This window comes from Eleginops maclovinus, chromosome 15 (assembly GCF_036324505.1).
Source record: "Eleginops maclovinus isolate JMC-PN-2008 ecotype Puerto Natales chromosome 15, JC_Emac_rtc_rv5, whole genome shotgun sequence".
Taxonomy (NCBI): domain Eukaryota; kingdom Metazoa; phylum Chordata; class Actinopteri; order Perciformes; family Eleginopidae; genus Eleginops; species Eleginops maclovinus.
The window spans coordinates 9,204,663-9,228,429 of record NC_086363.1 but is presented as its reverse complement, the minus strand read 5'-3'; the positions used below and the strand labels follow the sequence as shown (position 1 = coordinate 9,228,429).

The 23,767-nt window shown below is 38.8% G+C and overlaps 1 protein-coding gene across 1 annotated transcript; it reads left to right on the top strand.

Annotated features, from left to right (window-relative positions):
- The first annotated feature begins 10,501 nt into the window (after positions 1-10,501).
- Positions 10,502-23,430, top strand: si:ch211-225h24.2 (uncharacterized protein LOC564539 homolog). Its single transcript, XM_063902777.1, has 4 exons — positions 10,502-10,926; positions 16,418-16,474; positions 20,741-20,856; positions 21,588-23,430. The coding sequence occupies exons 1-4, from the start codon at positions 10,840-10,842 to the stop codon at positions 22,024-22,026; spliced, it is 699 nt and encodes a 232-aa protein (XP_063758847.1). The 5' UTR covers positions 10,502-10,839; the 3' UTR covers positions 22,027-23,430.
- The last annotated feature ends 337 nt before the right edge of the window (positions 23,431-23,767 follow it).

Sequence of the window (23,767 nt, the reverse complement as noted above, 5' to 3'; positions counted from 1 at the left end):
CCGAGGACACGCAGTAATGGCGCCCGTGACGTAGTGAGTGTCTATACAGATGCCTGTATTTCTTTCTTGGTATTTTAATTTATTCATTATTATTTATTCCTTTTTTTAAAATTAAAATTAAAAAATATGATCAATGTATAAGGTGATGTTTTGTAAAATGTTGATATTAGAGGGTCTGAAAACAGCATTTCTGTCATTTTACATAAAAATGACTTTGATGATGAATGCAATTGTTTTTCTGACGATGGACTAATTGATAGTAGACTTATTGTTGCAGCTCGCTATGCGTTTGGGATGTTGAAATTGCAAATAAGATGTACATGAAAAAGAAATCACTTAATACTTTGTCTTGAAGTTATTACGAGTTAATTTGCATTGACTACAAAAAGACTTGTATACAAAGTAACAACACAGGGTCTCCACTGAAGCGAGACTATCCTGCTTGTCATAGCAGTTAAACTGGCCTGTAATGGCTTGCAACCAAAACTAAGTGAAATTGCTAAGTTTACAATTTTGTGGGAACAGACAGCTTTGGTTTTCTTGTGAGAATAACATTATCCGGGACTCATTAACATAAAACTTTAATTGCATTGTTTTCTGTGGGTGTGTGATCAAGTGATTAGACGTTCCTTTAATCAGTCTTGCATGTCTGTTACATTAGACTAATCCGTTCTCGGCATGTGAGTTAAGAGATCCTTAGCTGTCCTCCAAAACAATGATTAGGCTATTTCCGTTGGTACTTTATAATGGTTTAGAAAAATGCCCTTTATGTTCTCCTGTGGGAAAAAAGGCACAAACCCAAATAGCATTGTAACGTTTATGGCTCCAGATAGTGAATATATTGGGAGACGATTATTTCTCTCCCACAGGCTAAATTAACTATCTTATTAGTGTATTTTCAAATACACTGTGAACAAGTGAACCTGTCAGTGCATTGCATGCCTTGAATGATGAGTCTGTGAAATCCGTCTTAGAAGAATCTGTCAACACCTTGTTTCCGTGACACCAAAGAGATCACACCTGTGCATCCTGCCTTTCCTTTTCCCTAGTAATCATCTGTAACATTGCTGTGTGGTTTTTCAGAGGTTATTAAATATTGTCCTGTGACGATTTTTCCTTACAAATGATATTAACAATTATTAGAGCAAGGTAAGGTATATAAAGCCACAAAAATGTCCATAGCTTTAAATGTGTGTCACAGTGTTAAGCGATGAAGTAGCGGCCTGTCTGTTCAATGCTGGGATTAGGAATAATAAGGATTGTAATATATGGATTGCTTATGGCTGAGAAACAGTTAAATCACATTATAATTGATAGGATTTGTTTTTGCTGGTATTATCCTTTTACTATGAACATCCTTGCCAGCTGCCACTGTACTTTTAATTGTACCAAACGTTTTATTTGCCTCTCAGTGACCGCAGCAGAAGTCAATACAGCAATGCTTGTCATCTGTTAATTGGTCTATTTGCTCCTTCCCTACATAATTGATTGCCAATGGATTTAGGTCATCTGTCACACGTATATTAATCCACTCCAGTTGCCCTGCTAATCCTCCAATGACACAAATGCACACACACACACACACAAAGACAGACACAAACTCGGTCCAACACCATGTGACCACTTACGCAATAATGCCAAGGCTTTAAATACTACTTGTAGAGACTGGTCTTCCTCAGGGGAACTCATCACAGAGCAGGTGTGTGTTGGTGTATCTGAAAGCGAGAGGGAGCGGGCAAACAGGGTGTGTTTCTGGAGGCAGGGGAGAGTTTCTGCTGCTGCTGCCAGTTGGAGAAGACAGACACCAGAAGGATAGAGAGGGCTTCACAGAGAGAACGTTACCTAGCAGACAGTCCTGAGGGCTGGTTGCAGAGTGGTCTCTTGTGGTCTCAGCTGTGAAGCGCTGAAGAGAACAACAACAATGTTTTTTCGAATCCCTCGACTGACCCCAGGATATATAAGATACCTCCAGGTGCGTAAGATGCTTTAGACGATTTTCTTCTTTGGAAAGATTAATGATTAGTATTGGACATCAAGGGACATCTACAGTGGTGCAACAGTTGAGCAAATTCCATTAGAGCCTCTTATAACAAACAAACGTTTAGACCTAGAGCACCAGCCCTGCACATTTCCTATGCTTCAGTAAAAAGTTTCAATATAGCAAATGGATTTAGTGAGTAGATGTCTCTAAATGCTGCCTCTGTTGTACAATGTGCTGTTGAAGTTCAACCACCTCATAAAAAAGTCAACATATTGAAAAGTGTTTTGAATTAAATTGTAACATCTTTGCTCTAAAAGCTCATTTTAATGTAATTCCACTTTACACAAGTGCCCACTTGTGTGTGTCATGGCAGGATAAAGAAGAAAGGATTACAGCAGCCTGTCTTTGAATGGATTTGAATTAGAGATGCCTTAGCTAACAGGGTCAGGTAAATGCCTTCTAATTGGATCTCCAGAGGAATTGCATGAGATGTTTCCTATCGCCCTGGTGGGTATTTCAGAGACTGGCAACTGCACTTAGGAATCAACAGTGTGGCATGTGATTCTTTAAAAGAAGGACAGTTTCAAACCTCTGAGCCTGAGCTCATCAGAGTTCACGAGGATGGTAATCAAATGGATTTCTTATTGAGGTATTTACCTTCAAAAAAATGAGGAAACACTTAATCGTTAATGTTTATTTAAAAATAACCAAATGTATATCTGACTTAACGACATGTCTTGGATTTGCTCACATTTCTGAAATGTCTCCAAACCCGCACAGGACTGACACATGCAATGACTGTATGAAGTTGAGAATGTATTGACAAAATGGAGACTCTAGTGCGGCTCTTTCCTTACGGTAAGACCTTGGCTGGGATGAGGCAGGCGTTTGATCAGGGTCTCCTCTTTAAGGACTCCACCGCGGCCAAAGCCAGGAGGCACGCTGCTGGCAGGCAGCCTTGGTCGTCATCGTCCATGGCGATGATTGTGCCTGGTAGTGGTTGTCGTGGTGACCCCTGCTCTCTCTTTCAGACTCAGGCAGCCCAGACTATGCTGCAGAGCCGGGAAAGCCCTGTGATGCCGCGCATGGCTATGCTGCTGGGTTTCATGGGGATTGGCGTGTCCGGCTACAGCTCACGACAACTCACACTGAACTACAAGCCCGCTAGTCACCTCTTTAGATGAGGAGGATAGAGGACAGCGTCAAACACACACACACACACACACACACACACACACACACACACACACACACACACACACACACACACACACACACACACACACACACACACACACACAAATCCACATAAACACATGCACACATATTTTACCTAAAGTAAAAGTTTGACATTTTGGGAAATGTGCTTTGTGTAACAATCTCTTGGGAGCAGCGTCTTTAGGAAGTTTGTGGTTGTGGAAAGATGTTCTGGCCCCATAATTACCTGTAAAACAGCAAATTGCTGTTTTATACATTGTTTTTTCAGAATAAGCAATACATTACTTAAAGGCGCTGCTATGTGGATTTTATTACAATTTTACAGAGCCAGCCTAGCCATTTACCTGTGTTTTGAATGGTACTTCAAAGCTAAGCTATTGGCCGCTGGCTGCTGGCTACAACCTTATGTCACCTATGTATCTCAAGCAATAAGGGTATTTCCCAAAATGTAAAACTCAACAACAACATTGAAAAACCAACAGGATTGAGGGAAGAGAGGATACCAGATGTTATGTTTCTTTTTTCATTTTGTTCTGTGCATCATTATAAATCCCCTCTGTGTTTCATGTTCAGGTTCCTTGTTTTGGATTTTATTATGCTTTCATTGTGTTGGAGGAGTAAGGATAGTTGCCTTAAGGCTCTGTGTGCATTAAAAGTAAAAGCAAAACATCCCTGTTAAAATCGACCTTTCCTTTTAAATGTTATGCAGTGGAACAGAAAGGCAGCTTTAATGTTTCCAATGACCTCGGTTGGCATACTTGAACTACAATCCCTGCCCATATCCCGTGCCTTATCATGGGAGTATTGAGTCAGAATTTACAATTTGAATTATTTTTTAATGCTATTCAAATCGCTGAACCCCCAAAAAATATAAAAGGAGTAATTGCTGTCAATCTGTTTGAGTGTGCTTAACTCCTGAAAATGCACAGAGACAATATTCTACTACAAAAAGAAACATAAGAACTGTGGGACCTTTTGATGCTTGAACAATGCTACTTTGCACTTTGTGTGTACATATTTTGTACATAATCATGTATGTATGCTGAATGAGATTAGTAGAATATGACATTGGGTGCTACCAGCCTGCGTTGTGAGCTGGACTGAGCGACATCTAGCTGGGTTGACACACTGCTGTGTTGTTGTCAGGCAGAGGAACCAGGACAGCCACCCTGGATACCTCCCGAACCAACATGTTAATCCACCCGGATCTCTCCCAGTTGCACACCACTGTCAGACAAGATGAATGTAGATGAATGACCACTATGGTCTCTTAAAATAAACGTATGACTTTGACAGCCTATGAAAGTATCACCGACGTTAAAATGTGATTGTAAAGATGATTCAGTGTCCTGCTCTGGTTAACAAAGTACGATTTAGTCTATACTTTTATTTCATATGAATGGATTAGCAGGTCAGAGGGTGTGCGCAGTGATACAGTGATCCCTCACAGATCCTCTTATGGTGCATGTCTTTTTTTGACCAGCTTATACTTACATATGAGGGGAGTTACTGAACCTGAAATGGAGACTGACAAGTGTGACAAAGCAAGACATGTGTGTTATTTTGTTGTCTTTAAGCTTCTGACTGGGATTTTAATTTAACATGGGATTTCAAATGGATGTATTATGTTGTTGTAGTGTTGTTTATTAATTACTGTTTTGCCTGTTTAACTCGTTTGTTAGGTTTTTGTTTGTTGACTGCTGATCATAATAGTTGTACAAGGGCACGTCTCAAACACGTTTAAAAAAAACAAAGTAATGTAATATACTTTAACATTGTGTATATTTACACTACTAAGATGTAACTGAATAAAACAAATGTACATAGGTGTATGAATTCAGTATAATGGTTAAGTCAATTTTGCAGTGTTTTGTTGTTAAACTCATTTGTGATGACATGTTTGTCCTTAGATTTGAAGCATTAAAAATGCAACAAAGCACCTTTGATCAGGCATTATTTTTTGTATTATTTAATCACTCTGTATGCAAGAAATTAAATAAATCCCAATGGTTGTAAAACTGAGCAGATTTAGTATGTGTCTTCTGTGACTTCTGTGAAGAAATACTTCCTTCAAGCTCTAGATGTCAGCATAGATGTTCTGCCATTTCCACACACTGAGGCAACAGGTCTGTGAGTTTTACTACTTCGTTGTCCGTTATGGTGTGCATGGTAAATGTACCTAATGTACAATATGTCACTGTTGGAACACAAGCAGTGGCATTTGATTAGATTAGTAAGTGATATCCTATAAAAATCAACTGTATACCTGTCAACAATCATTTCAACAGCTTGGTACGTTTGGGGCAACGTTAGGGTGTATCAATATAGCATTGGCGTCACTTTTTGGTTTTAGTTTGTCTCTTTACACCTGTAAATAAATAAGAGGTTTAAAGCTGATTCACCCTCTTGTAACTGGTTGATCTGGCCTTCAGACAGTCGCCTATGGTGTTGTAAGTTTGCTGGTAGCAAGTCATGCTCAATGCTAAGACGCAGGATCCTGACACAGTTAAAGATCTAAGCTGCTTTGGAAACAAGCCCAAATCTTTCCGGAGCTTTACAGAGAAAATGTGTGCAAGTATACCGGGGGCTCCAAATGCCTACAGTGATTAACATTGGATGTATCACTACTTTGAAGCCTTTTGTGCATGGAAACATACCTATTTTTATGGATATTATTTTATCAGGATCCCATGCAGCCTCAGGGAGCAGAGGAGTCAGGAGTCAGGGACAGACAGACACAATTTCTCACTCTGTAGCACTCAATCTCTTCAAGTTACACACACTCACACACACACACACACACACACACACACACACACACACACACACACACACACACACACACACACACACACACACACACACACACACACACACACACACACACACACACACACACACACACACACACACACACACAAAGGTCTATTGTGTGTCTGTTTCAGTGGCTTCTCCTCAGGAGGCTCTTGTTACCGTCTCTTACGGCCAACAACAAAGAGCTGAATGTCTCTGCTACCAAAGAAATGGATGAGAATGAGTCAGGGACATATCCACCAGGTCTTTAAAACATTTGAACCCCTAAACCTGCCTGTGTGTGTGTCCATTAGCTTACATATGTTTTTGCAGTGTCTATAGTTGTCAGTGTTATATCTAGTAGAATGTAATCTTACAGTATCATATGTATGAATGAGAAGAAATATCAAAAGTAGTCCAATGTATGAAGTCCAGCCACATCTTTCGGAGACTGTGTAACATTTCCTTCTGAACAATGTAGAAACCCTCACACTTTCTTACAGCTTGTGTTATTTTGTACAAAGAATGACAATAAGTTAATTAGCTGCACATATGGTCAGTGACAGAGCAGCTGCAGGCCACACTGTTACCATAAAAATACAAGCATTGTGTCAAAGTGTTAGTCAGCACTTTATTCTGGTTCTTTGGAGTCTAAAATTCAAACCCCACAGCTGGCAAGTGCTGAGTAAACAAGCCAGTGAAGGTTCTTTCAGCGAGACACTGAATCTGTATCAGTGGGTGGCTCTCTGTTGAAGATTTTGGCCTTTGACTTCCGTGTAGAGGTGAATTCTTTCACTGTTTGTACAAAACACTATCATATCAAATAACTTTTGGGAGCTTAAAGTTAACAACAAAAGAGCAGATCATCATCAGAGCCGTAAAACATGTTTCCAGATTTGTATTCAACAATGCCAAAATGTATTTGTATTCTTTGCTTTTAATTTTCACACCTGTATATACTTTTTCTTTCTACCTGTACCTTCACACAAACATAAACACACTTGTGCACACATTCTCCAGCATGATGAAGCACAATTCTTTTTTTAGCTTTGGATCTGTGTGTTGTTGTGTGCATGTACTCGGTTGACACAGCACTTTCCCCCACCCTTTAAATGGCTCTTCTTAGAAAGCGGAAAAGCTTAGCCTTGTTTTAAATGTGGTCTCTACCTTGAGCTCATTAAAACACCTCACGGTTCAGGAGCTCATTCTTTTTTTCTGTCCCATTCCGTGCTGCCATGCTGTGACGCAAACACAAATACAAAACAACTGCACATATAAGAAGATATAGGAACATGACCTCTAAACATATTAGTTACATTTACAGAGGAAGGTGCAGTTGTGTGGATGTGTGATGTTAACTGGCAGCTTGTTACCAAACACAAGGTGGGTGCGTGCCAAGGCACATCCAATCTATTTTAGGTCTGCTGTGCAGAATTGATGAGCTGTGACTGAAAATTACCTTCTTGTGAATGGACTTAGGAGCCAATTACAGGTCTTTGGTAAAACTAAAATATCCTCTTGCAAATATAACACTGTTGAGCTCCTTATAGGAAGGAAAGCTGAAGTTTAATGAGTCGGTTATCGGAAATTCCCTCTCAAAAGACAGGCAGGGCCATTATTGTGAAAGATGAGCATCTTTATAATTACCCAAAACCATTTGGACTAAGTAACCTATATTAAAAAGCATTTTTTAAACAATAAAGAAGTACTGATAGACGGAGAAAAGTAAACTTTAACGATTCTTCTTTAAATCCATCAAATTGTTGTGTAAACATGTTAAAAGGTTTTAGGTCAATCTACAATTGCACTCTCGTTGAAACAACCTTTCCCACTAACAATGAGTAACTCTGAGCTTTGTTGCCTGATCTTATCATATCGACTTTGTTGATTTAAAACGTAAGCCTTACATTGAAATGACATAATAAATATTCCACAATGTTCATAAATGCAACTTGAGCATTCACACCTAAAATGTAGACGGTCATTTAAATTCTATAGAGTTCAACTCACTCTTCAGATAGAAACTGTTCATTAAAGATACAGCGACTACAGTCTCTAAGGAACATCCTTCTGAGTTGGCCTGTGAACATAATTAAAGCTTTAATCTCTGTTCCTGGCTTACACGTTTTGATGTATTCCCGTGGGAGAAACCCTGTGACCTTTGAATCTAGTCAGCTAGTTGTTGAGTCGTTCTTTATCTCTGCTAGCTCATTCTTTTTGCTGAGTAACAGGACTGAAGCCTTTGTGTAAAAATCTCTTTTGGGGTTATTTCACCAATTCTTATAATTTATAACTCAAATAAAAAGAGATGATGAGGGCCATAACAGTGTAAAGAAAGAAGTTCAAAGCCATAAGACCCAAAAACTATTTTCTACAAGGTATTTAATGCAAAAATAACATGTCTTAGTTGTTCTGACATCATGGAGAAAAAACAACTTAGCATTTAAGAAGTTAAGCACATTGCCCCAGACATTCTTAAAGACTAGTTTAAGCTGTACAGTACAGTACATCTGTGTCCATGTGAGACATTAAAAGCAGGTTGGATAATCCCAGCTGTGTCCCTTCATAACTGTGACCCTGTCAGACCTTACCTGCTGTCTTAATGATTAGAGCCGCTGACGTAGGAGGCTCCTTAAAAATATGCATACGGTACATGCCAACATATAGTATATCTCGTGGGTATTCCTGTTGGTATTCTTAAAAAGATAGCATACATGGTGTCATTTATTTAGCAGATAATTCATAGTTTTAACACACAATGGAGGTCAGTTTGTCCTCCCAGATCCAAACAGTCCCTAGAAAAATAGTCTCTGTAGGGCAAACACTATCGAAAGGATTCATTAGTGACATCCATGTCACAACGAGGGCCACCTAGACTGTAAATAACCAATGTAGAGATACTGTGGGAATAAGCATCCAAGAAAGGGTTTTAAATGGACTGTGGACTATCTGATGACCTGAGAGGTCAAAGGTCACTGACCTTCCTGTTGTCGGTTGGTGGACATGTCCTAACAGCCAGTCATTGCTTGTGTCAGCTGCTAATGAAGAGCTGACACTTAAACATATAAAAGTTATCAATAAAGAACATTATTGCAAATTGACCTTGGTGCACACAGACACACACAATGTTACATCAGAAACTGAAACAGTACTTTAGAGCCAGGTGTTATTTTCAGTACAGACTCTGATTTCACAAGTGGGTGCAACATTGCATAACACCTTGAATGACGAAAAAACCGCTGTCTCAAAACATTTTCCGGGCAGAGAAATTATGTTAAATTCTCAAAAACAGTTTCTGTGTTTTTACCCGCATTTTTCCTGTAAGGTCTTACACATGTAACAATCCCCCACATTCCCCACTGACTTTACTGTATAATGTGGACATTGAAATGGGAATTAAAGAACCTTTGAATCAGGTGAGTGGTCTTAACTGGAGCTAAACTGTTCCTATTTTAAGCAGCCAGCTTCAGCCCAGCAGCATAATGTGTCATTTGTTTCCTCTGGCGTCAGAGGTCTCAGAGAGAGAGAGATTTCATTATGACTGAAATACAGTACCAACATCTATAAAAGGTCCTGTCCTCTGTTTGTATAACACATTATATTTCCTACCCCAAACTGGAAAAAACAGTACTGAAAGAAATGTTATTTATTTTATTCAACAAACAATCTTTGTCTATAGTTAATACAGAAATGGCCTTTAAAATAGTTGAGATGAAATCAAACCCTCAGTAGTTTTCATGCAAAGCACTCCGAAACTCACTCAATATTTGATTGAATCCCTGAAATTTTAAAATATTTGGAGGATCACAGTGAAGAGACATTACCTTTAAACAACATTACTCACCACAATACATCCATCAACTAATAATAATTCATGATTTAATTAAAAAAAACAAAGGTTAGGTTGTTCATTGTGTGCCCATGTCTCTAAATATCCTGACAATCTTTTAAGAACTCCTTGGGTAACATATCCCACTTTGATAATACTGAAAGCACGGCAATTACATAATAACATACTGTACTATCTGATACTGTAATATCAATAATCAAACAGTAATAGGTTTATTTTATTTCAATTTTTTATGTATTATTTTCTATACTTCTGTTCAAGTAAATATTGTGCTTCACTGCCTTTATATGAAAGCTATAGTTACTTTGCATAGCAAGATTTACATTGACAGGTGCCATACTGCTGCATTTTAATACTTTCTCAAAACTATATAAGAAGTATTAAAATTGTTTTGCCTCATTGTACTCAAGTAAATAAGAGCCCATTGTACTCAGATGTACTTCCACTTCTGTTCAGGTCAGAGTATATACTTTGAACATAAAACAGACAATTTGCATATATTTAAAAAAAGAATCAGGCAACAGCTTCCGAATATTCGTTTCCGTGTTTTAAGTATAAAGAATACGAAAAAGTTACATTAAATGTGCATGAATGCGTATTTCAATGCTTGCATTGGCCGGAGATGAGACGTATGACCCCTTCCTCCTTCTGCCATGGCAACTTCAAGGATCCCGAGCAGGGGGAAGACTGGGAGGAGCGAAGGTTTGAGGTCCAGGTGGTCGAGCCTGCGTAAAAACGCACCAAACACACGCCAAACGTTTGCGAAAACGGAGGAAAAAAACTGGATCGTTGCGGTTCCTGGCACTTCTATGAATTAATAAGATTTTCCGAGAAAGCCGTCTGGATTTGTTTCTGGAGAAATAACCAAACGAGCGGAACGTGCTTCGGAGGTGCGTCGCTACGACCTCCACCTTAAACGGACAAAACGGGACCAAACTGTTCAGGGTGAACCTTAGATTTTTGGCCAAGACGGCTTGTTTCATCGACAAGTGGAGAGATGTTTAAGAAAACCAAGAGTAAAGTGCTGGTGGATTATGCGTCAGAGGAAGACGACATGTCCTGGCACCAGCATCACTCCTACAAGGTAACAACATTGAAACAATTCACCTCAATGACAACTAATTTTACTGTAGGCCTATGATGTGTGTGTGTCTTTCCTCAAACAATAGTGTTAGAAAATTGCAAAATTATGATTTAGTCAATCCGTTTGTCAGTGTTCTTAGTTTTTTTCTTTTCTTCTAAATGTCAGGATATCAGTGTGAGGCTCGAAGGGCTTTAGTGAAAAGAAAACCCCATTGTGTGACAACAATGTTTCCCCAAATCATATTTTAGAACAGCTTAAATGATTTGTTGAGATGGATAATTTTACACAAATTATTTTAAAGGAAATTCCTATTAAATCCATTAACTGTAGAAATAACTTATTACCCATCTCAAAAATGATTTCAACTACATTACCCAACTTTGAAGCTCCTACATTTCCCAAATACACCTGATTCTGCTAAACGGAGATTGTGGAGCAGATTGAAGAAGACAAGTGCTCTAACTTCTATCCTGCCAGCTGAGGAGGAAGTGACAGAGAAGATGTAGCTCAAATTTCTCCCCAGAGAGAGCCAATCCAATCCTAACATATTTAACATGAAGACTGCAAAACTCTAAAAATAGATAAAATTCAGTCAAATGGAAAACATGCCACTGTGTGCTTCTTTGAATATAGGATACATTACTTTTCAAGGATTAACATTAAGGATTACGTTAATTACATATCACATTTTGATTGTCAGACAGGACTTGTAAAAAATAAATATGTAAAATTGAATACAAACACACACAAGCTCTTTTTATGCAAATTCACTCTAGTCAGTTGAGCAATGGTGTGTGAGGTCTAAGAGCCTCTGTATCAGCACTTGCTAGCAGCTGGGATCTGTCAAGGTATTGGGGGGGCATAGGGGAGAATCCATGATAAGACACACACACACACACACACACACACACACACACACACACACACACACACACACACACACACACACACACACACTGAAAGGCCAAAAGTCATAGCAGGCCTGTCTCATTCGAAATAGAAAGCTGCCGTGTTTATTTAGTCAGCGTGTTGCTGTAAAATCCTATCTGATTTGTACTTTCTAATCTGTGGAACATATATTTGTTTTCTAGTAGAAATTAAAATGAAACAAGTATTAGATGTTGACTTCTAGTAAAGTCCTAAATGCTACTTAAAGGAGCTCTAACGATGCTTTTTGTTGATATACAGTAAATTCTATAGCTAAACACTCAGATTTTTTTTCCATTGAGGTTAGGGGCTCATGGGCAATTTAGTGTTGTTGTATAATACAGCGTTGCAAGAGTCAAAACAAAGTGCTTTCATCGAGCTTGTTCTTAGCTTAGCTATGATTATGATTATACTATGATTAAAGGTTTAATGGAGAGTCTCAATAAAAGTATTCAGTAGCATGTTTATTAACACGTCAATATCATGTGATATAGTGCCTGAATATCTTTAGTAAAACAACACATTGACTGATAAAATTATCACGAAAAAGGAGGAGCAACATCACACAGAATTTGTTTTTGGAGCTTGTGATGGATCGTGTCAGATTTTACCCACGATCTGCTTTCAAGCCCAAGGCAATCCCTTGATGTATAAATGTGTAATGTAGGCAATTGGGAAGATTGACCAACACCACTTCCCAGCCTTTTTTATCTGTTGTTTTTATAATGTCGAGATCTGTGACCCTTGGCTGGGTTTTATTAGACTTCTTTACTTCCACCCTGGGAACCAACACAAGTGTCCCCTACCTTCACAGAGCTGCTCAGAGTTCAGTTTGTGTCTCTCTCTGCAGTCGTCACCAGATCATCTTAGGACGATGAGAGCTGGTCTGGGATCAGCGCAGGGACTTCTCTCAGAATTCCTGGGAAAGTCATCAGGGAGGTCTCCTTGAGTCGTCATGGCGATAAAGTACATGCATGGGTCAGGGGTCGGGTCATAAAACGTTGTAAACAAAGTGAAGAGGCAGATCTAGCCCCGCAGTGATAAAGGATAAACCAAAGAGTTATGATAACATAGTCTGGACTTGCTGGCCTCGACTTTCCCTTATTCAAATCACCATCTGATGGTCACCCAGAGAGGGTCAAAGATCTTTGCGTCATGATCACGTTCATGAATGTTTTAGCATTTTTTTAAATTCTTAAGATCCACCAAAGACAATCAGGCTGTCAGACTGAATAAAACAAAAAAACAGATCAACATTAAAGCTACAAAAAAGTGAAATTTAAATGGAAAGGGGTTCGAAATATACTTATGATATAACTTACAATCATTTTGAGTGTCTTAAAAAAGTGTTTCTTCACTGTTCATGTTACATATCACACAATAATGCAACTGCTCATCAAATTTCTAACAATGCAGGTTGACACAATCCTATGCGTTGTTTGTCTGATCAACAGTTAAATACTTAAATACATACAGTTTTGTGGAACAGAAGGAAACCAACAAATAAAAAATGCTAAGTTGATTAAAAAATGACTTACACGTGTTTTATGACTCATGCAACTTCCTTGTGAATCTGTTTAATTGCTCTCACTGGCTCAAAGGCTCCACAAGTCCTGCTCTTTTCTTTTTTACTTTCTCCATATTAATCCTGGTGGTTAAACCAGCAACTCACAATTCTGACTCTTAACTTGTCTGACTCTTGGAAAAAGCTGTTTTTTATTACTTGATCAAAATGTTATGTTTGCTAATAATCATTAAATGACACAGTAGGCCTCTTACTTTCACAGTGTTTGTTTTCTGTTATCTCCATTATGTTTTATGGCTGAGCAGATTATTTTCATATTGTGCCAGTCAAATGAGTTGAAAATGAATCAGCGTCACACATACAGACAAACTGCAGACAGACAGATACAGACAAGTATAAAGGGATAATAATAAAAGAGGCAGAGCATAAAGGGGGAAATTAATATCCACAGTGCTCCAGGGCGACTACAGACCAGGCCCTGTGCCGCAGCTTGCCTTCACTCTGTACTGTAGTTCAACTGGCTGCAAGAGGCAGCTGTGAGCTTGCAGGAGGTGCGTGTGCCTGTTTGTCTTTGGCTTAAAGCGCTTACACACCTGAATACTTCAATAACATCACCCTAATACCACCGTCACAGCACTCTTTGTGAAGTGGGATCATGAGAGTACAGATCAGGCCTGAGCATTAACTTCAGAGGGCCTCACATATAAATCATTAGTGGTGAGGAGAAGAAAGGTAAAGCTGAGTGGATCATCTGTTGAAGGGGTTAAGGTTTAAATCACATACAATCTGAGATCTCTTTTATCTGAGAATTTAAACCAAATCCTCAGGATATAGAAAATAAGCGTTTGTCTGAAGCTTTTTTACCTTTGAAGCAATAATTTGAAGTTCAAAATATGATTACTCTTCCAACAGAGATTTAGACCAGAAGGTTGATACCTCTCATATCTTTACGTTAAACATGAAGCCACCGTGCAGCTTAGCACAACGACTGAATACAGGTGGGAACAGCTATTTCTGACAGTAATGATATCTCATGCTTGTTAAAAACGTTCTGCACGTTGTTAATTCACTGCTGTTGGCAAATAGCAAAATGGAAAAAGAAAATAACGAATCAATAAAATCCATTATTGACACTCGTCTATTGATTTAAAGAGGGCCATACATAGATGTGTTCGTCTGGTCTAGTTTGTTTAACACTGAATATATATAAAATCAGCACATTTAGGTTATTCCTGGTGTAAAACCTGTTTCTTCCCACTATTTACCCCATTTCTAGTGTACAGGTATGAGAGTGGTAGCAACATTCTTATCTAACTCTTGTGAAGAAAGAAAAGCAAATGTATTTCAAAATACTTTAAGTAAATGTGGCGTAGTGTTTGGTCAAACATACCAGTAGGCTACATCAGACAAAAGCATTTTGTGAGTGTCTGGGCTTGGACTGTGACGTGTGGGATTGAGTATTGTTGAGTTGCAATGGCCTTTCAAAACTTCTGTTTATACTTTTGTGTTAAAATTCACTGTGCGTCTTTATTGCCTAGTAATCTGGCATTTTAAAAGACAACACAGGTGAACTTTACACTCTTGCACACAGACCCAGTCTGAGAGGGAAAGAGAGGCAGACAGAGAAAACTGGCCCCCTGAGGTGCCAGAGCAGAACTCTTGCTTTCTGTAGTCAGGAGCGTTTCTTCCACCCGAAACACTACTCCCCCCATTCTATCACTCTTTCCTCTGTTCCAAGTTGTTAATGCTTTTACGCTCTAACAGTAGTCAGCAATCACAATGTGTGTGAGTGTGTGAGAGTGTGTCTTTGATCAGCTCAGGTGGCGGAGACCCAGCAGACTTTGTTCAGACATGTCCAACCAGCGTTTCTCTCTCTCTCTCTCTCTCTCTCTCATGGAGTTGTTAGACGTAAGAAGTTCTTACAGCTTTGATCATTTTACAGGAATTCTGGCTCGACTTCAGTAATCTCAGGCTCAGCTGTATGTCTGATGACTTCTTGCCACCCCCCTTATGATTTCATGTTTTCAAGTCTTTCAGAGTAAATCCAAGTCATGTTATATGTCTTAACAGGCAAAGCACGAGTCAATCACGTACTGTAAAATCTCTCAAAATGGATTTAATATATACATACAGCCATGTCAAGTGGTGTTATATATTGAAGTACATTTGCTCAAGTACTGTACTTAGGTAAGATTTTGGGGTACTTCCATTGATGTATTTCCATGTTATACTTCTTCACATGTTCAGATTATAAGATAATACAACATATAAATAAACTAATACATATACTATGATGATACACTTATAGGTTAAGTTATAGAGCAGCAGTATATAAAGTCATTAACATGAGCTCCACCTTTACCAGCTGTGATGAACCCATTAAAGCATCAATAATCTTGATCAAGTAATTATAATGGTTCTGAAATGTAGTATTTTTACACTGTAGTATTTCTACTTTTACTTAATTAAAATATCTACTTCTTCCACCACTGGACATGTCTTACCAAAGCAAAGTTACAACATGCTTCACACAAAATAAAACACAATGAAACTATCAGATAAATATTATACAAAGGCTATATGACAAACTCAATAAAAAGCCTGGAGATTGAAGCACAATGGAGCCAAAATAGCTCTACTTATATACCCACATAGTGTAATGTACTGTTGAGGCAATAGGTCAAAACCTTATTTTCTCTCTCCTTTGTTTAAATATGCCCTCTGAGTTCAGTGGTTTCCCCTCATTCTCCATCCATCCCTCCATCTTGCCATCCAAACACAGCGTGTTTATTTTACACCTCTTAAAAAGAGGTTGCCTTCTCTTCGACAGGAAAGCCTGCACACACTCCACACACACACATCACAGTTGTAAGTGTGTGTGTGTGTGTGTGTGTGTGTGTGTGTGTGTGTGTGTGTGTGTGTGTGTGTGTGTGTGTGTGTGTGTGTGTGTGTGTGTGTGTGTGTGTGTGTGTGTGTGTGTGTGTGTTTTGGGGGTGGCTATTTGTGTTAACCCACTGCTGCTGTGTGTGTGTGTCGCAGGACAAAGACATAGAAGGAGAGGAAGAGGAGGAGGAAGCGGTCACTGCAGTCTCCAAGGTAAACAACTCCTCAGCTATTTGGACATCACACACAAACACTTTTTGATTCTAAATTAAACTCACACAGGTACCAATCAAACAAACACATTTCCAACATGTTGTTCTCACACAATGCCTGAACAGGTACACAAAATGACCAGAATTCAATTTTGACATCACACTTATGATTGTGTAACCCTAAAATAATCAGTCTCATGTAACCAGAAATATCTATATCTTTTCATTTTCTCAAAGCAGCTCACTTTCTCATTGTCACAGATGAGTGTTTCAGGGTGCAGCCGAGGTAAAGCAGCAAGGTGACGCTGTGTTTATCTTTAAACATGCCAGCCTTTAGTTGTCATCTGCTTTTATCTCTAAGCTTATCTCTGGAAAACAGTCTTGTTTATTGTTATGGCTATTATATGTTCACTTGTACTGTTATCCTTAAATAGCCTGGAACTGTGAAGTCAGGTCATTATAGTTTTGACTTGTTTTTTTTATTACTTGTGTCTATTTGTAGTTTGACCATCATTCTTTTCCAGGAATATTAACATTTGAATCACCAGGTGATGCAACAATATCAAAAAGAGAGTGAGACACAGCAAGAGACTAAAGCAGTCAGATGATCATACAAGTTGTAAACAAACCCTAAGGCAAGGTTAGCGAGGTTAGTTAAACATAGGTAGAAAGAAAACAACTGTGATTATCATGTATGTACAAATTCACTCACTTTTAGTTTAAATTAGAAACTACAGGGCCATCTGGAGTGCAGACCTCCGCCAAGGCCAGTTCCTAAGGGGGAAAAAAATACAATTTGAGATTCACTGAGCGATTGAGATATGCTGATATAAGTGTCGTAAGTGTTTCTTCTGTATTCCTGCCGACAAACTGAAATATTCTTTAAAAATACTTACGCTGTTAGGTTGCCAACTAACTAACAGGTTACCATTTTAGTAAAGAGATGTACCAAGATACAGCTGATTGGCGCTTATTTTAAATGAAGTTTTAAAGCAATTTAAACTGGACATTTTAAAATTTCATTTCACTTAAACAACACATCCGAGCTACAATGATCTCATAAAATGTGTGTATTGTTTGATCTACAGATTGTTGAGCATACAACACACTGAAAGTCCCCTGTGGCCAATTTGTGGTTTATAATATTGCGTAATATAAATAATATTGACTTGGCTACAATTGAAAGAGCTAAATACAAGCAACCAATTAACAAGTTGCCCGAGTCTTCACTACCTAAGGAATAAATTAAGTTGTAAAGGTGCATCCTAATTGAGTTCACTCCAAATATGAAACCATTTATTACTAAAAATGTAGGGAGGACTTCATACCCACAGTGGTGGATTTACGGATCGGTGTTGCAACCCAATCCAGGATTGCTAAACCATCAAAAGCTGACTGGTGATTTTTTGGAAACTGAAAACAAGTCTTTACTCAAAGCTGTGGCCGTGTCTGAACTCTTCTGATCGTGTATAGCTTTGGTGTAAACCTCAAACACTCAAAATGTATTGTCTCTGAACTTTGGCTCGACTATCGCATGTATAGCTACTGTAGGTGATTAGGTTCACAGGACATATTTCAAAACCTGTCCTGTTTGTGAGGACCGGGTGGCTGGACTGGAGAAGGGAAGGAAACGCAGCATTCTTTCTAGGAGCTGGGCCTTTCGGACGGGAACAATCACTGTGGAAGAAAAACAAGGCTGAAAATAGCCTCAGACTGCTCTGACACCATGGAAGGCTACACTTCTTCCATCATCGGCTGTTTTATGCTCATATTAGGACACACAAAGTCGACATGGAGTCATGGAAGTGGAGGTTACCTTTCACTGTTAAAGGCTGATTATGTTTTCCTTCTAAATTCCTCAGGCGGTACTCGCAAAACATTCTTAATTCCTCAGATAAACATATATTTTTTATGTTTTAAAGCAAACTAAAGGAACAGATAGCCTATCTGGCACTTAACCACAACCTGTCGTTTTAAGACGGGTTGGTTTTGTTACAGATTAAAGAATCAAGATAAAAGTTATTTCTAAGTGAGGCCAGGTGGTTTAATTGGTTGAGAGAATTTGTTACCCTTACTCAAACAACCTTTTAGCAACATTGTTAATAAGTGTACCTACTTACTCACGTCATTTAGCAAGCAACTATACAAAAAATGGCTGATTACTGCTTCTCAAAAGGGAGAATTTGCTGGATGCTGGTTTGTGATCTAGGGTTACTATGTAGACTAATGATAATACATCTATTCACTCCTATACAATTGTAAATATGAGAAAAAACCTCAAAAATGCAATTGAATATTTGACAATTTCATTCAAATTTCAGAATACTTTTTTTTGTTTCTTTGAAAATGACCCAATCCTCTGCCTCCACATTCTTTTATTTGATCTACATAGGCCCTTAAAAGTTGTTGTAATACAGATCATATGGCAGACCGATATGGAAATAATGATATCAAACAACAAAAGCTTTGGATGGATCAGAACCCATTAAAAGTACATGGTGCTAATACCCCAAGCTAAGGCATTTAAGTAATCTCTGATGACCTGATGTCTTGTATTGTGTCTGAAAAACCACAATTAGCAGTATTTCCAAATTCAAATGCCTCTTTAATCTCCCAGCTTCCATCTCTGGGATATGAATGGAGGAATTTGGTCCAATAAGAGCTCTATTGTTCTGCCAGCCGTGGAGCTGTAGGTAAAGCTCCCCCACACAGCTAGCCTCAGTGAGCTGCTCGGTTTACCTACTTTTTGGTCGGAGAGATTACTGGGCACAGAGCCGCTTTGGATCTTAAGGGCGCGGAGGTTAACGCTGAAGAGAACAGTGAATAGGCCGGCCTATATATGTGCACACATGCATGCACGCATATACACAAATGCATTTTAGAGACTGTTCATGCACACACGCATCTACACACTGATACATTCAATCTGTTTTGGCTCCTCTGGATTTTGTTACTGCAAAGCTCGAGATACAGCAAATCTGATACAGTTTACACTTGACGGCACACAGGAAACAAGAAGCAGAGCGAGAAGAGAGAGAGAGAGAAAGAGACAAGGGGTGTTGAAATATCTGAGAGCATATTTTTCTTGATAATAAACTCCTAGAAATTGGCAGCATTATCGCCCTCTGGCAAGTTCATGTTGATGAGAGGTGAATGAGGATTACATTCTCCGTTTATCAGCAACAGTGCCTGTCTCCTAATGAAATACCACAGTGCTAACAACTCCATCAAATGTCACATAGCTTTGAATAAAGAGATCATGAGTAATCTCAGGAGTGTGTGTTAGATTAAATGTAGAGCTTGTGCAGTGTGTAGTAACTAACAGATTGTAGGTGTTCCCCTTTCATGTCCAGCTAGTTGTTTGCTTGTAGTTGCTGTCACATCCTGTGTGTTGTTTGAATTGACCACCTTCTCAATAGGCAATATATAGAGACAATAGAGGCAATTTAGAGGTCACAAGGTCAGGTGCTTCCATTAAACATGGTTATGAGTTATGAGAATGTTTTGACAACGGTAAAGCGAATGCAGGCACGGATAAGAGTAGGAGTAAACGTTATGGCCTTGACAGTTGACATTGGGAATTCTTCCCAAGCAAGGAGAGAAACAGAGCCAAAAGTTTTTTCCATAATCGCTGAGGAGGGCGGTATCTGTGCTTGGTGGAAAGCAGCAAGGGCAACGAGGAATTCTGATGTGACGGGGGAGACCGGGGGAGTGGAGGGTCTCCCACTGGAATGTGCCGTTTGTTTCTGCCCGGTCAATGCCATTCACGCTCTCTGTATTTATTAAGGTTCTTGTACAACAGAAAAAGAAGGTTGCATGGTGTGGTCAATTGACCTTAAATAATGATGAGTTTGGGGGATAATGTGTATTTGCTTTCTTGCCAAACATTGCATAGGGAATTGATACCACTTTACACATTAAAAAAACATTTGCAATTCTTCCTGTGTGATACAGATTACCCTCTCTTAACCTAATAAGATGGACTTAAAAATGCATGAAAGATGCGTGGAGGATTTAGATTTGACAGCAAACATATTTATTAGCTCTGAGTCAATGAAGTGTATTTGAAAAAAAGTCATATTCATCAAAGTGAAAATAGGGCTACTTTTCTAAAATTCTGAGAAATGGACTTCAGCCTCTTTGGAAAATATAAATCACCCACAAACAGGGAGCAGAGATAACAAGTTAACTTGCAACAGATGCGGGTAATCATTTCAGCTCTGCAATTGAAAATCAAATGCTCTTTTTGTCTGCCGGTTTCTGTCAGGAGGCCAAGGTGAAGAAGATCATGTCCAAGAAAGAGAGGAGGGAGAAGAAGATGTTCTCCTCTAAAGATGACGAGCACTTCTTGTTGACAGGAGTAAAACTTACCGACCGCAGAGGGTGAGTTAACACACTCAAAAACTTTGACATTACACATGTCACTCCATGTGTCCTCAGTGTATTTACATGTTTGATGAAGACGTGTTTTTTTCATCACAAGGAAATGCATTAAATAGTATAGTAGTAGTAGTTATTAACAATAATAAGGGGGAATATAGTATGAATCAACCATCCTAATACGGTTAGATGTGAGAAAGAATTTCATTCACCAGCAAATATTAACTTTCAGACCACAGTAGAACTACATGAAGAGGAAAACATTAATTAATCAGCCGATGCGACATACAACCGGGCATTCCTATATAATGGCTGTAAGGGGAAAGTTCCTTTCTCCAGTTTAACAATGTAGTACCCCACCCAGTTGCTCCTGTTTATACTATAGATGTAAGGGGTCAAACAGAAGCCCAGAGATGCAAGTGAGAAAAAATCTGGAGATCAATATTTAAAGTCTTATTGAAAATGCTTTCTGCTGTGTTAAAAAACAACATTTTATCCACATATTTAAAAGTAATCAGCATAAATACTTATTCAAACCAGAAAATGGTGATATAAATAAAGAGGCTCGAACATGATGCTCCCTCACTGTCAGCTTCACTTTGTGGCCATTAGCTTTTCCATTGGACTTTTATTTTGTTACGTATTTGCCTCTTAGGCCTTCGCTGGTCAACTGGAATTTTGTGCAACGGCATCTTTTTAACTTTGTGCTCCTCTCTCTTCTATTTTTTCTTAAGGTCTCACAAGAAGAATAAGGACGATGAGAAGGAGAAGGAAAAGAAGGACAAGCCAGAGAAGGGCCACTGCTTCTGGGAGAGCGTTACCATGACAATGAGGCAGATCTCCCCAACTAAAAAACTGGAGAAGATGGAGGGTTGGGAGCCGCCTCACCTGGAGAACTTAAATGAGACTGTGACCGATGACGTCCCAGAGGACAAGAGCCAGAAAGGGGACTCGCCGGTGTCCTTCCCCGACTCTCTAGGCCTACCGTTGGAGCTGGCCTCCTGGGCGGGCCGGGGTCTGGAGGAGGACTCCTCCCGCTATGCTAATCTGTCGGACACCAAGGATTCAACCGCTGCTGTCAGGTGGACAGACCGTGCCAAAGTCAAGCTGGCTGGCATCAGCAGGATGAGCAGAGGGATTGTGTCAGAAAGTGCTTGGGAGGGATTTAAATAGGAGCCACATTACATTTGATACCCTTCCCTTCTCACCTGTGTACCATCATCCGCTGAACCAAATTCTTGCTTGTCTCTGTAGTTCTGGACGAAACCGGTATTGAGATGTTGTTGTAAAGCCATGAACACATGAAGTTTGTCCTTATTACTTAAGCTTTTACTTCCTTGAAGACAAAATAAGTGAGTTTTATCGATGGTGCCACTTTTTAATTACTGACATAAAATACTACAAATTAAAGCCTTAAACTACTGTACCATTTTACTGTGATATCCACTGGCCTTGCAGTTAAGTATTTTATATTTCCAATAATTGAGGGGAATGATTTTTGTATAATTATTGTGGCTCACAGTGGTAAAGAATTAATGAAGAAATATGGTAACATGCTACTGATGACTGTTTCACTTCCTTTCTGTCTATGCAGTCACAGCATCTGAGTGAAGAATGTAAGTCTTGAGCCTGAACATAAACATAAATGTGGGCTTAACATCTGTGCAATCATAAAACAGTGTACAAAATACTTAGAATTTGGAAAAGTGTGTGTGTGTGTGTGTGTGTGTGTGTGTGTGTGTGTGTGTGTGTGTGTGTGTGTGTGTGTGTGTGTGTGTGTGTGCTCGCCCATATTGTAGTTTTCTGTGTTCTTAAAAGTAAGGACAGGAAGCGAGTTTATTAAGAGACATGCACACAAATAAATTGTAGTAAACCAAAGTTGGCATAGAAAAGGACATTTTAAGTTCTGCTGTTGTTTTGGATTGTGTAGGGGGAATGAATCAAAGCAACTCCCAGTGTCATGTCTAAATCCAATACTGAATAATATTTATAGAAATGTGTAACGATGACCAGATTAAAGCCAAACTTTGTGTATGCTAGTTTCCTTAGAAAAGCAGTGCCTCCATGTACCTGGAAAGTGCCTTGTATCAATAGAACAACATCATGTGTTTGCTGTAAATTTGAACTAGACCATGAGCACAAAGCTACTGAACTCATCACGATGTTTATGCAGGTGCATCAACCCAGCATGCACTTGTGCTGCATCAGCCAGTGAGACGATAACTGGTTTCCATTTGAAATCCCTGGCAACCAAAAGCTTCACCAGCAGAAATGTTTGTATGCTACATTATAAAAAAACCTAGTAAGTTCTCAAATGCTGTTTATTATGTATATTTTATAAGACTGAGACAATGTCTTCATTTTTATAATGATTTTCTTTTTAGGTGAGACTGGTCAATGCTTTCTTCTTTTCTCCCTTGTTTCAATCACTCTGCTGAACCTGTTTGATACTGAAGTCTACTTTGATGCAGCCAGAATTGTACACAGATACAGGTCCACTTCCACATATGCCTGTATCCTGTATTTAGTCATTACAACTGGGTCACATTTCTCATCAGAATAAAGGTCTAGTCTGAGTGTCTTGGTCTTATTTATCCAACAAAATAAGTCTGGAGTAAATTCAAGTCTTGATTTAACAGGCTTTTCTTTTAACACCCAACTGGTTTTACTGTTACAGTGGCCAAAACATAAAAAATCATCCCAATTATTTGGCATTTAAAGCCAAAAACATACTTTTGTACCACTTTTACAGGTAAATGATTCTTGAGCATTGAAGAAAACCTATTAAGCATGAACCTTTTCTCCTGTGGTCAATGACAAATTATTTTCATTGCTTTTTAGAGTGGAAAAACATTTTCCAAAGAATGGAAATTAAAAATAAAGGTAGATGATAATCTTAATAAAAGTAAAAATA